A 15,111-nucleotide genomic window follows, 5' to 3' on the forward strand; every position below is an offset into this window, starting at 1 on the left:
TTTAATTTTTTCACAATAAACGTGACCATTTGTTAATTTATGGCAAGAATTAATCTCAGAATTAGTTTCGGCGATTAAACATCGTAATGGTTCTGCTGTTATTATAGTTTTATCTGCTAATACAAAACCAGTATCCAATAGCCAATTTCTAATTAATTTTAGAATGTGTGGTGCATCTGCGAACACATAAACATTTTCTTTGGTTATCGGATGCGGAAAATATGTTTTTCCAGTAGATATTCCTAAAGTTTTCCATAGACCGACGTTGCCACCACCACAGTCTGATACAATTGCTACAACTGAATACGAAATATCATTCAATTCTTTTATTATTTGATATATAATTGTTTCAGTCATTTTTGTATCGAATTGGACGTATACTGGTTGCTTCCAATTTCCGAACAAGCTCCGAACCATTGCTATATGCATGTATTGATGTGGTCCAATAATTTCGTCGTATTTCCGATCATACTCGTATAAAGCGTTGACTTTCATTTCATCGAAATTTAATACCGTAACTTTCTCAATTTCGGACAAAGATTCTCCTTTTATTTTCATTAAATGTAACACATCTTTCAAAATACCTTGCCGCATATTAATAGTAGAGGCCCATCTCTGTAGTGAAGAAATTCCAGGCAAAGGGTAATGTAATTTTTCTTTTAAATATCTGTAACCTTGTTGACTATAATACCGTAAAGCAAATGCCCGTGATATATCATCTTTTGACCAAATTACGTATTTTTTTTTGTTTAGTGCTATATCAATTTGACATTGCGTTAATAATTTATTTAAACAACTATTCAGTCGATTATTATTATTTTTAAGTTCTATTATTTCTGAATTTGTCGCATTCAATTCGGTAATCGCTGCTTCGTACTTAGCTTTGAATTCATTTAATTCTATTTCTAAATTCTTACGAGATTCTTCACTCTCCTCGAATTTTTTGGTTACGCAGTTGAGTCTTATATTAATAATATCACAGAAATGTTCTTCTGTTTGAGTTATTGCATCTTCATAACATCTTAATTGATTATTATTATTTTTAAGTTCTATTATTTCTGAATTTGTCGCATTCAATTCGGTAATCGCTGCTTCGTACTTAGCTTTGAATTCATTTAATTCTATTTCTAAATTCTTACGAGATTCTTCACTCTCCTCGAATTTTTTGGTTACGCAGTTGAGTCTTATATTAATAATATCACAGAAATGTTCTTCTGTTTGAGTTATTGCATCTTTATAACATCTTAATTGATTATTATTATTTTTAAGTTCTATTATTTCTGAATTTGTTGCATTCAATTCGGTAATCGCTGCTTCGTACTTAACTTTGAATTTATTTAATTCTATTTCTAAATTCTTACGAGATTCTTCACTCTCCTCGAATTTTTTGGTTACGCAGTTGAGTCTCATATTAATAATATCACAGAAATGTTCTTCTGTTTGAGTTATTGCATTTTTATAACATGTATTTAGCAATGGATTTTCATCATGTGTTGGTGAGGACTGTTTGAAAATTGTGTGACCTGATTCAATGTTCTCCTTATCTAATGAAGATTGCGTGAAGATTATGTCACTTAATTCAGTGTTCTCCTTGTTTGCATTTAAATCATCAGATATTGGTAAATGCAATGATGGTATTGCTGCAATAAAAGAATCAGAAAAAGAGATTAATAGAGTGCGATTATATATAAACATTCAAAAAATTAGTGTAATACCTTAATACAAAACAAATTAATTTTTCAGCATTACCTGTACACTTTAATCGAGGTTTTGATGATTCGCCCAGTGCTTCTGCAAGACCTCTCTCGTAATCATTTTTTTTTTAAATGATTTGAGCAGATAAAACCGGTAAACTTTTCAAGACTTTTCCCACATACATGTGCCCACTGTTCCTTTAATTGGATGTTCTTGGGCACTTTATAAAATCGAATATGTGGATTCTTTACAATTGCTTTGCAATAAACATTGCCACATCCTGGTACAATGCACTTTGACCGTGCTCCACAACTTGACATCCTTGCTAAAAAGAATAATAATACACAATACAATATTTGTAAAGGAATTGTGATTTCAGTCATTACAATAATAATACCAGATCGACTTAAAAATTATAAAAATTGTATGTATTTTAGATAAAAGAAATATTGTTTAGGTTTAGGTTATGTGGGTTAAATATTTATAATTATATATAATTATTTATAAATATATATAATTATTTCTTCGGTTTTGTTCATTTGAATATGTTAGGGGAAATAACAGACAAAATAATTAATATACGTACCTTCGATTTTTACTATATAACCTCTTCAACTTGAACTTGACACATGAAAGTCAATAATGAGAGCGAGTGACAGAGTTAGAAAAGGAAGAACTTTGAAAGAGAGAGACAGCTATTGTTTGTCGATGAGATCATCATGCTCCCCCCTTACTTCGTCGCCCCTCGCCTACAAGCTGTATCTAGCTCCCCCCTTACTTCGTCGCCCCTCGCCTACAAGCTGCTTCTAGCTCCCCCCTTACTTCTTCGTCCCTCGCCCATAACCGGTTTGCCTGAGGTAACCTTCTCTCTATAGATCTTGTTGTTGACACACAGCGACACAAATCTAATGGAAAGCAAAAATGATGATGTCACTAGATTTGTGTCGACATGAGTCACTAAATGGAAAGCACCCAATATAATGTCCGAGAAGACATAGGCGTATACAAGGTGTCAAATAAATATGAACTAAATATGACAAAATAATAAATGAAAAATATACATATAATACTATATATATCACTGAAGAAAAATGTCATATACTTTTCTTATTTTTATCCTTATGTAATAAATACAAAATAACTAATTAATCAATTAATTAATACATACATCTACACATATATTGAATAAATAGTTATCTTTATTTTGTATTTTATATGATAATGACTGAAATAATGAGAGTATATATCATTTCAGTCATTATATAAAATAAAGATAACTATATTCAATATGTATATGTATGTATTGAATAATTAATTAAGTTATTTATTTATTTTGTATTAATTACATAAGAATAAAAATAGGGAAAGCATATAATATTTTTTTCCAATTAGATATATAGTATTATATATACATTTTTCAAATGAAATATTTTCCCAGTCAACAAAATGTTAGCAGTCTGCTGGCAGTTTGCGAGCAGATTCGCTCAGAACTTGGCAGCAAATACGGTGCCATCTGTGTCCGCGTTAAGCTCGTGTTCTGTCGGCAGAAAAAAAAATACTATAAATTTCTTTATAGTATTTCTTTTGTAAATAATGCATATAAACAGTAAATATTATTTTAAAAATAATTTTTAAATATGTACTATTTTTTCTTTTATTTTACTACTTTACAAATGATGTTTTTTGTGTATATATCCAAATTATATTTTATTTTCATTGATATTACAGTCTAAATACGAGTACAAAGCAATTTGTATTACAAATGCATCTGTTGCAGCGATATTTAACATTATAAACGTTAAATATCTAGCGCTATAATTTGCAATATATGTAATTTATAGCGCCTTTCTAATTTACTTTTCAATTTTTATTACGCAATTTCCAGTGCTATCAATATTTTACAAAATAAAAGTATTTTTTCTATAAAAACTCAAAGCATTTCTATATTAAAGGAGCGAGAGAGAAAACACTAAAGCGTGCGAGAGAGACAACTACTGTTTGACGATGAGATCATCATTGCCCCTCTTGCCGCTCGCCCCGCTCAGCATTTGCCCCTCTTGCCGCTCGCCCCGCACAGCATTAGCCCCTCTTGCCGCTCGTCCCTCTTTGCGCATGAGGTAACCTTCTCTCTATAGATCTTGATCACGGTGTAAGAATATAAGGTGATTTCACGGCAACAAATTTTTGTGATTTTCCTGTCATTGTTTCACATTGAACCGCTAGGTGGCTACGTGTTGAGGGTCTTTAAATATATATATATGCATATATATTAAATATATATTTATCCATGTATATCAGTGCTCGGAATTAGTCTGAACATTTCAGCCGATTTCCGTGGTATACGCCTCCTTTCCTCTCCTTACCGCGCGCGCCGCAGCCGCTAGGGCCAGCGCCGCCGAGCGTTAGGAGCGACACTATCTGATTATGAGTGGGTTCTTTTCCCTATTTATTAAAATTTTAAAAAATGTATTAAAATTTATTAAAAATAAATTTTTTATTTTTAAATTTATTAAGTGGAAATATTTCAATAGATTTCCACGTCACCCATGAGATACTAATGCTGACGCGTTTTTTTTTAAATGGTTTCCCCCGTAGACCTATTCCACTAAAGATAAAAATAAATTCTTAATTTAAAAAAAAATATATATGTAAAAGAGATTTTCTTAATTAGATTTTCTTAGCCTTTTATGAGAATGAACAATTGATGCAATAATGTAGATAAAAACCACTTTTTGAAAAACGTGTTAGTATTAGTACCTCATGGGTGACGTAGAAATCTATTGAAATATTTCCACTTAATAAATTTAAAAAAAAATTTATTTTTAATAAATTTTAATAAATTTTTTTAAATTTTAATAAATAGGGAGAAGAATCTACTCATAGAACCTAATCAGATAGTGTCGCTCCTAACGCTCGGCGGCGCTGGCCCTAGCGGCTGCGGCGCGCGCGGTAAGGAGAGGAAAGGAGGCGTATACCACGGAAATCGGCTGAAATGTTCAGACTAATTCCGAGCACTGATGTATATATATACATATATAGAAATTTTATTAAAATTTTATTGTCCTGCGGAACTTAATTATAAATATTCATTTTCTTAAAGAAACTTAATTTTTTATAAAAACTGGAATACATTATTAATTATTTTTTCTGCAAATTTAACTAAGAATAATTTTTATAAGTATTAATATAATTAATAAAATGTAATTAATACATGTAATATATTTTATTAATATAATAATAGGCAAAGTTTAATTTTTTAAAACAATTGTGTATTCTACTTGTTTACTGAAAAAGTGGCATTGATACGTATGTACAAATAAAATGTGTACGGATAAAATAGAGACTCATCATATAAGAAAATATATTCACAAAAAATTACGCATTTCTTATATTAATATAAAAAGTTAAATTTTATTAATTATATTTTATTTATTAATATAATTAATTTTATTAATAATAACATTAATATAATTAACAAAATTTAACTTTTTGTATTAATACAAGAAATGCGTAAATTTTTGTGAATCTATTTTCTTATATGATGAGTCTCTATTTTATCTGTACATTATTTATCTGTACATACGTATCAATGCAATTTTTTTCAATAAACAAGTAGAATACGCAATTATTTAAAAAATTTAAATTTTGCTTATTTATTTAGTATAAAATATTTACGTCAATCAATTAGTAGTTGTCTAAATGTTCCTGAAACTCCGAACAAATCGTGCGGATTTATTACAGAATTTGTTCGAAGAGATTCGTTGACTTTACGTTTTTCTTCTTTTAGAAACCAATCCCTCCGTTCGACTAGTTTTGCACGCCACATATCTGGAAATATAACAATATGAAAATTAGCTTGTAAATATTGAAAAAAAACTTTAATGACTTTTTAATATTTAAATAATCAATACTAATAAAAATAGACATTTTTAAGTATAGATAAATTTAAAAACTAGTTTGTTGATTGGAATAATTATGTATTATTGCGAGATATAATAATTAAGGTAACAATTATTTTCCATCAAACATAAAAATGTTACGTATTTATTATTTTCTAATGTTTTGTGATTTTGTTATTAAACTGATAGAATTATTGATAAATGTATGTATATAGAATGTTGACGATATTTTACCTGTTAAAGCATCCATTGACGGTTGTTCACCGCCATAATCTATTGGCAGAATAGATTTTGGTATTTTTTTATACAATGATTCTATTCCGGATGTATGAATGTGTATCTGAATGAAATGGTAGCATAGATTAAAATTGTAAAAATTTAATTGTTTTAACAAAGACAAAACAAATATTATTTAACAAAATATATTTCTATTAATTTAATTTAGACTTACTCTGTTGAAAAGTTTTGCCCTCAATATTGATTTAGCCGCTTTCATGACTATATCAATAATTTGTGGTGCATTGATAAGATAAATTGCTTTTATTCTTAAACCATATGCCATCTAAATAATTTAGAAAATATAAATTATTTTAAATATAACACAATACAATAAATTATTTTCTTATTAAATATTATTATAACAAAATCGTAATTACGTACCAGACAGGAGTCAAATTTAAATAAAATTGGCGTAAACTTTATTATATGATTGATATTTACACCGGCGCAATCCCAAATTAAAATATTCTTAGTAACTATATCTTCTTCTATGCGCACTTCTATTGTCATTAAGCGATACCTGTGACATTAGCATATAACGTACATTTTTTCTGCTTTCGGAAAAAGTCGAAAGAAAATTTTTCTATTTATTCCGATTTTTCAACATCTTTAGCTTACAACATGCGATCTACTTGTGAGTAATTTTTTTCATGAATTAAGTTATGGACAATTGCAATGCTCGACAATTTAATCTTCTGAGAAATAATATTTGCGGGAAAAAATCGTATTCCTGCTTATTTACTGTGATAATATAATTACTCGTATCTTCTCCGTAGTACGTTTACTCTACTTGATAGACTTGAATGCTAGGAATAGCAGATTGATAGCAAATTTGCTATTAATTTAGATCAGAGCTCGGCGTTAGTTGCACATTTCGGCTCGATTCTTGAGACGACGCCTTCCGCTGTCCCACCACCGCGCGGCCGCTGGCGGCCGAGCCGTCGATAGCCTTGCCTCAGGAGCGCCTGTGTAACAAATAGGCTGAAAATTTTATTTTCTGAAAGGTGCCCGCTCATCATCAACCTATTTGTTACACAGATGCTCCTGAGTCAAGGCTATCGACGGCTTGGCCGCGCGGTAGTGGGCGTCGCACAGTGGTATATAAGCGGAAAAAAGTATATTTTTCAAATATTTTTTACTAGGTTTATTTCTGGTATAATTAAGTCTAAAAATGTAGCTTTTTTATCTTATAAAAATAATCTTATATGTTAAAATTTTAATCTTCGATTTTTTTTCAAAGATATGGTGATGCAGCAGTGGTATTGCAGTTATCCTGCACGCCGATTAAGCGGTTTCTCAAAATTGACTATCATAAACACCGTTCCAGCATCGCCATTTTGTAAAAAAAAAAAAAAAAAAAAAATTCTGTATACTTTAAGATGTGTATAATAGTAAACTTATAACAGATTTGATATTTATTTAATGATTTTTTCTAAAAAAAATTGCCAAAAATAACGTTGATTTTTCAGGTTCAAAGTGGTGTAACCCCTTAAACATTTAAAGTTTTCTACATTAGCTCCGTTTACCTTCGACCTATTTTTTTTATAGATATTCCTTATATCTTTACAAACACATAAAAAAAAGTTTGGCTGCGCTTAATTGCGCCTTTTCGTCTTTTGAGGCAGGAAAGCTAATGTTAACTATCTTTAAAAAAAAACAGGATTTCCTTAGCAACTATACAATAAAAACATCTGACTCTCTAATTGATATTGTAAGGTTTTTTTTCCACTGAGAAACAGAGTTTTTTAAATTAATGAAAGATATATTAATAATGGAAATACACTTGTCGCAATATATTCGTCTTCTCGACTCGGCGATCTCTCCTTCACTACTCGCTCGCTCGCTTACTAGTTTAGACCAAAACAAAAACAGCCCGCATGCATCGATTTTTAATTTAATTTAAATATATATATATATATATATATATATGAAAATATGAAAATTATTAAACTATTTTAAAAATTTATTAAACTATTAAACACTATAAAACTATGAAATTATTAAACTATTAAACTATTAAACTATAAATTATAAACTATTAAAATTGCAATATATATATATTGCAATTTTAATAGTTTATAACTTATAGTTTAATAGTTTAATAATTTAATAGTTTCATAGTTTAATATTATTGTTTTGTTCTTAAGATTAGACATCTAACTTTCTTCTATAAAATATTGCAATAAATCTAGTATTTCAAAAATTATAAACTTTTTTCCGGGAACACTGCAATTTTACCCAATGTGCGTCGTCTCAAGAATCGAGCCGAAATGTGCAACTAACGCCGAGTTCTGATTTAGATACATAATCTGCCAATAATGCTAACATTTTACTTATTGGTACTAATTTGATACATTTATATACTCGGAATACAGTTACACATACGTACCGCACATCTACCCAAGCATCATATTTGGAGCCACCGTAATCTATTATCCGGGATATATGTACTCTACATTTATCTGGCGTTAACATTGGCAAAGGGATGAATTGTCTGAAATAAATATTTATAAAAATATCATACGTGTTTGCAAGCACAGAAATAGATTTTAAATTATTGTGCAAACGTTTTTGCAATTCTTACAATTATTTGTTAATATTTGTTACTTTATACTATAAAATCAAAATTAAAATTTTTGAATAATATTTTCTACATTTAAAATATACAAGGCAATATGTGGAGATTAAAAAATAACTTATAATTGACTTAATTGCTTACAAGTATGTGTTGTATAGTTTTATATCATCGCTAAGAGGATCAAGATTATCGTAAATTTCAGGAATAAGATTATGAAGAGTGTAAAGCATATCTAAACATTTTGTGGCTTTTTCGAAATCAAATTTGACGGTAGAAATGAAAAATTTTAATCGTTGGTCGGAGATATCTGTAAAATGTAAAATAATGCTCATCATTATGTAAGATTCATTCAATAAAAAAAAACGATAAAAAATTACAAATAAAATATTGTGGATTTTTTATTATTAATCATGGATATCATGATTATTAAACCACTATATTTTTAGATTTTTAGATAATTAACATATTAATCGATGATAAAACTGATCGATTAAAATTTAAAAATACTCACCTTGAGGAAGATGAATTTGTTGTTTTAACCACAGCCGAAATTTACATAATAACTCTAACAAAAGATCTTCGTTTCCACCATTATCCTCCAGCACTTCTTGAAGTGTAGGCATTTCGAGCTTCATCACTTTTGTTATCACCGTTTCTTTATCAAATTGCTTGAGATATGTGCAAACTAAAATTATTGCATATATTAGGCAATATTTTAAAGCTACATGCTTTATTCGGAAAAAAATTAAAAATAGAGATTCTGTTTCAATTTTGGGTTATCTAAAATAAGATAATGATTGATTATTATAAAATATTTATATTAATTTAAATGAATTTTCTTGAATATAAACAAATAAAGAAAGAAGTACACAGTATTAGTTTGATGTTTAAAGCAATTTAAGAATTTTTTCACATTTTCTTCTTAAACACGGAAAAAAATTTTCTGACATATCAAGATTTACATTATTGTAGCAAAATATCTTTATAACTTATATTTTTATTATAACAGCGTAAAATTTGCTGTGACAGTAAATTCTTTCTTTCCGTGTAGCGTAACTTTGAAATAAGTAGATAAAACTTAGTTTTCATCCGAAATTCGAAAGCCGATATTATGTTGGATGATAGTCTCGCCGATTAAATTTTTAATAAAATATTAATAGTTGTAACATTCTTTGATAAATAAAATCACTCACAATAAGATCGTTAAAAGGTACAGTGGATATGTTGATCAGAAAGATCTACATCTACATAAATATTTTCTTGACAGCGTGTTCTTTTATACATTTCCACACATTGTCAATAACAAATCAAATCAAAGAACGATTCGATTATACATATACATATCAAACTAGGATGTAATTACTGATTATGCACATTCATATTCAATATCAGTGATACAAACTCGAGTAGGACAGCACCAAGGACATCGTGGAGAAGAGGGTACGCACACAAGCAAAAACCGTATCCGTGTGAGCTCCGCGTTCGCCTCTGCTAAGAGATATTCGAAAGATGCTAATATATTATGTTGTGTCTCCTTTCTATTAAGCTGGAAACAGCGGACGATAAATGCCAAATAGTAAGTGTGGCAAATGAGTAAGGCGGGTGGCTAGAATATCGAAAATTTTCAAGACTTTTTGCAACTTTTTTTTTTTCGTATTTGTTTTTAACAGTGTATAATCAAGTATATTATTAGATAATCCTTTTTTTGATTAAAAAATATTATTTTATATTTATTAAAAATTTTTGCAATCACACACCCACAAGAAATCCAATCGTATAAATCGGTACTTTGCTTTCAATGTTTTTATGATAAATATCATTCAAAAATGTGCAAAAAATTTTTTTTTGAAAAAGACTCCAAAAGCGATAATTAATATAATTGTGATTGTGTATCATTGTAATTTTATGTAATACAGAAATAAATTTTATTGCAGAATTGTAAAATAATTTTTTGTTTTTCTATTGACAATAGCAAATCAGTATTTTTTTCTAAAGTTATTGGTTTAACATTCTGCCCTGTTCTGTTGTAATCATGTGTTTCTGATTCTATTAAAACTTGTCTTTAATATTATTAATTCTATTAATACTTGATGTGATTTAATTTTGTAAGTTTTTATTATAATTAAAGTATAGGAAAGAGGATAAATATTTTAATTTTTATTATTTTTTTCAAAAAAAGCCAAAACTATGTACATATATTAACATATATTATTTTTTCGCAAAACAAAATAATGATAATAACAGCCCAGGTAGCATATGCTCATTTCATATACGTTTCCTATGTGTATCTAATGTTTTTTAACCGTCAAGCATCAATAAAAAACGGTTTTGTAATCATAATTTAAGAAACGTTTTTTCCACGATTTAAAAAAATTTTTTTTTTTACAGGAAAATTTTTAAAAATTTTATTTGTTATTAAAAAAACACATAGTTGTCTTAAAGAAAAAATATGTAGTTAAAATGATATCATATCATATTTTTTCTTGAAGATAACTGTGTTTTTTTTTACACCAATTAATCTCTCTCATTAATTTGTGCATAAAAGTATTGAGGTAAGATAATTGAAAAATAAATATTCAACGAGATATTTCATAGTTTATGCAAAATTATGTTAAATTAAGGCAGCGCTCGGAATTAGTTGCACATTTCGGGCCAATTCAAGAGACGACGCCTCCTGTCCCCCCACTACCGCCCGGCCGCTGGCGGTCGAGCCGCCGATAGCTCTGACGCAGGAGCGTTTTATATAAGAAATAGGCTCGGTTGTTGAGGCACCTCTCAAAAAATAGTAATATTTTCTTTGCTACATAAATAATGTTTATTTTCATTAATAATTAAATATATATATTATGTATTAATAAGAATAAACATTATTTATGTAGTGAAGAAAATGTTACGATTTCCTGAGAGATGCCTAAACAATCCAGCCTATTTCTAATATAAAACGCTCCTGAACCAGAGCTATCGGCGGCTCGGCCGCCAGCGGCCGGGCGGTAGTGGAGGGACAGGAGGCGTCGTCTCCAGAATCGGCCCGAAATGTGCAACTAATTCCGAGCGCTGAATTAAGGAGTTACACCACTTTGAAATTTTGAAAAAATCAATTTTGTTTTTTTTTTGTTTTTGTTAAAATGTTAGTTTAGAGTCTTAAAAATATAATTTTATTCATCATTTATTCATCATTATTGAATTTTATACACAAAATATCGTTATAAACGAAACTTTAAACGCGTTTTTTTTTAAATAACATCTTTCAAATCGGCGTGCAAGATATCTTCTACAATTTTGATCCGATTCACATGAAATTTCAAGATAATCTTCTTTTTTGCATAATCTAAAGAAGTACATAGGGATTTTACGATATATTAAAAACTTTTTTTACTACAAACATTTTTAATCAAAATTTTTTGGGTAAAAACGGTATTTTTTTTCAAATGTTTACCATTTCTACAAAAATCAATATTTCTAGATATTCTTATGAACATCTTTAGTAAATATCATGTAAAAAATAAACATTTTTAGTTTTCTGATCTAAGTCGAATCGTATTGCAGTTATCCTGCACGCCGATTAAGCGGTTTCTCAAAACCGACTATCATAAACACCGCTCCAGCATCGCCATTTTGTAAAAAAAAAAAAAAAACAACAATAATAATAATAATACTTCTGTATACTTTAAAATGTGTATAATAGTAAACTTATAACAGATTTGATATTTGTTTAATAATTTTTTTAAAAAAAATTGCCAAAAATAGCGTTGATTTTTCAGGTTCAAAGTGGTGTAACCTCTTAAAGCAGCGTTCAGAATTGGTTGCACTAAGGCACTATAAACGGGAGTATTCTCACGTCTGCGTCATTTTTGCTTCATTCCCCCACTCCTTGCCCTCTCGCCCTTTTAGCTTCTTAGCTCGCCCTCGCTGAGCTAAGAAGTTTATGGTGATTAGGCGAGAGGGTAAGGAGTGGGGGAATGGAGCAAAAATGGCGCAGACGTGAAAATACCTACATCTTTAGTGCTCTAGTTGCACATTTCGGGTCGATTCTCGAGACGATGCCTTCTGTTGCCCCACTACCGTCCGGTCACTGGCGACCGAGTCGCCGATAGCTCTGGCTCAGGAGCGTTTTATATAAGAAATAGGCTGGATTGTTTAGGCATCTCTCAGGAAATCGTAACATTTTCTTCGCTACATAAATAATGTTTATTTTTATTAATACATAATATATATATAATTATATTTATATATATATATATATATATATATATATATATTTAATTATTAATGAAAATAACCATTATTTATGTAACGAAGAAAATGTTACGATTTCTTAAGAGATGCCTCAACATCTTAGCTGGGAGGTATCAAAAGTCAAGAGCAACTACTTAGTATGATAAATAGATATACTGACGCAATAGCATAATTTTTCATGCATAGCTATTATACATATATTTTTATTATCATATTTACATATTAAACATTATACGATTATTGGTTACGGAGATACAAGAATTTAAAGTAAAAAAAGCAAGTTTTCCATTAATCCTTGAACGCTCGGCAACGAAAAATCAGACAATTAATCGCCGACCACTCAACCTAAAAGAAAAGTTTTAAGCTTTCAAATGCTTCTAATGAAACTTTTCTCAGATTTTTTATGCGTTGTGTACGTTTCCAAAGTCAAGCAAAAAATTTTTATTTGGAGCTACAGATTTGAATCTTTAAAGATTTTGCTTTTCTTAGAAAGTTGATATGACTTTTTGTTACAAAGTTACAACCGTTTAAAAAATACCTTTTTTTCCACTAAAGTCAAGTAATCCCTTAATTTTTTTGAAGAGTACAGTTTTTAATATTCACCCTAAAAAAACTTTCAAGACGTATTTTACTTTTTAAATAATAAATTTTAGACTTAACAAGAATGTGATTTGATAAGAACGTGACTCGGCATTATATTGGGGGCTTGATCGAATTAGTCCATAAGAGTAAAGGATCCTAAATTTATCGTGGACGTTCTGTTTCTACTAAACTAACTGAAAATATTCTGCGTGGAGTGTCGTCAAATTGCTTGGAAGAAATAGTTTGCGCGCAAATATAAACACTCCTCTCTCTCTCTCTCTCTCTCTCTCTCTCTCTCTCTCTCTGTACAATTATTATCTAGTTGTAAAAAAGACGTCAAGTACACATAGCAAACACATAGCAAAGATTAACAGAAGTTTTTGCTTCTCTAATTATACTGCATGAAACGAGAAATCAAGCTATTTACATAAACAGAGTTATTACTATACTAATTATAGAATTAATTATGCGAGATGAATATGTAAACAAATGACAAGCATCATACATACATGATATCTGATAATAATTACGACAATGCTCGTAAGCTGGTAGAAGAGAGTAAACCGAACAGAAAAATTATTTGCGCATTAGATACTTATCGCATTAGGTACTCGATATAGCTATTTCGCTTCTACACGGAGAAAATTTTATATTAATTTGTAATACAATTTTTAATTACATTTTACTATTTTTGTATTATCGGTGGACCATCATGGGCTTTATAGAATAAATTATAATACAATAAAATTTGAAACTAACACTTAACTACCTAACATGTTTTATAATATGCCATAGTAAAAATTCGGGTAAATATGCATTTTAGGTCACACCTCACCAATTTTGTTGCCCTTTTGATATGTTGTAGCGGGGGAGGGGGGGTGTTCTAAGTAATTCCCTGCAAAAAATAAATGGGGAACGGCTTTGGTTTAGGAGATATAACAAATTAAAGTTTCACAAATTTAATACTCTACTTTAGGTGTTATAAGCTGATATTACGAACAGTGAAATTTGTGTATGTCGTACTAATCTGTTGAAGAATGTAAACAAAGTTATATGATCATAGATATTATGTCAACAGTTTGCTACCTATTTTTCGCAGTTCGTTAACAGCGTTCAACGTGCGACTGCATGAATTAAATATTTATGGAATACGTGTGGGCTTAACCTTCATTCATCTTGATAATTTTGTCGATAAATTGGAACCATTGGTTAAAGTTAATCGACAATGGAAAAATATTGTAAAAAAGTCGATAAATATGGATACGTAAATTACGATACATAATGGAGGCCGTCGCGTAACACATTGCAAATTAAATCTAAGGTGAATCGATTTAATAACAAAGCTCATTTGTTAAGATGGAAGCTTGGAGAAGAGATAATAAAAGTGTTCATACATCGAATCGACAACCACGAAATGGCTGTTATCAAATCGGAATGCAAATCAAAATCACGCATGGAACTCTCGCTGATGGAATCCTTATTGATAGAGAATTTGTCGGCGGTCAATGAAAAACTATCGCCGATTGAGAAGTTCTATCATGGCCAAAGCATCTTTATCACCGGCAGTACCGGTTTTTTAGGAAAGCTGTTTGAGTGCAGAGCGCTTTAGAACTATACAAGAAAAATTTGGCGATTCAAATTTTCTAAAAAATCTGAAACTTTCCAGAAATATAATACATATAAACCTAATCAAAAAATTATTTTTTGTTTTGGCTAGAAAACTGTTATAAGGATAGAAGCACCCTTCAAAAAAATTTTAATATCTTCGTGAAAAAGATATTTAAAAAATGTTAAATGCAAAATGTTAATGGTTATTATACTGAGATAGCAATTAACAATATA

The 15,111-nt window shown here is 29.5% G+C and overlaps 1 protein-coding gene across 3 annotated transcripts; it reads right to left on the reverse strand.

Annotated features, from left to right (window-relative positions):
- Window positions 1-3,079: 3,079 nt before the first annotated feature.
- Window positions 3,080-9,746, reverse strand: LOC136997330 (alpha-tocopherol transfer protein-like). Of its 3 annotated transcripts, none has more exons than XM_067347997.1 (9): window positions 9,645-9,746; window positions 8,963-9,136; window positions 8,593-8,758; window positions 8,263-8,367; window positions 6,255-6,393; window positions 6,046-6,156; window positions 5,829-5,934; window positions 5,371-5,523; window positions 3,080-3,232 (listed from the first exon to the last, which is right to left on the reverse strand). In XM_067347997.1, exons 2-8 carry the CDS (start codon window positions 9,084-9,086, stop codon window positions 5,372-5,374), a joined length of 903 nt encoding a protein of 300 aa, XP_067204098.1. In that variant the 5' UTR covers window positions 9,087-9,136; window positions 9,645-9,746; the 3' UTR covers window positions 3,080-3,232; window position 5,371. The 3 variants fall into 3 exon arrangements, with proteins under 3 accessions (XP_067204098.1, XP_067204096.1, XP_067204097.1); XM_067347995.1 differs by lacking the exon at window positions 3,080-3,232 and adding an exon at window positions 3,336-3,937; XM_067347996.1 differs by lacking the exon at window positions 3,080-3,232 and having other exon boundaries at window positions 5,184-5,523; window positions 8,963-9,231; window positions 9,645-9,721.
- Between the last annotated feature and the right edge of the window lie 5,365 nt (window positions 9,747-15,111).

Source organism: Linepithema humile, chromosome 1 (assembly GCF_040581485.1).
Source record: "Linepithema humile isolate Giens D197 chromosome 1, Lhum_UNIL_v1.0, whole genome shotgun sequence".
In the NCBI taxonomy this organism is placed as follows: Eukaryota; Metazoa; Arthropoda; class Insecta; order Hymenoptera; family Formicidae; genus Linepithema; species Linepithema humile.

Bases quoted from the DNA above. Each gene is read 5' to 3' on its own strand.
- LOC136997330 (XM_067347997.1), bottom strand. From the start codon at position 9,086: ATGAAGCTCGAAATGCCTACACTTCAAGAAGTGCTGGAGGATAATGGT. The intron at 8,759-8,962 runs GTGAGTATTTTT...TACATTTTACAG, and splicing joins ACAAATTCATCTTCCTCAAG to ATATCTCCGACCAACGATTA. The intron at 6,157-6,254 runs GTACGTAATTAC...TAAATTATTTAG, and splicing joins TTAAATTTGACTCCTGTCTG to ATGGCATATGGTTTAAGAAT.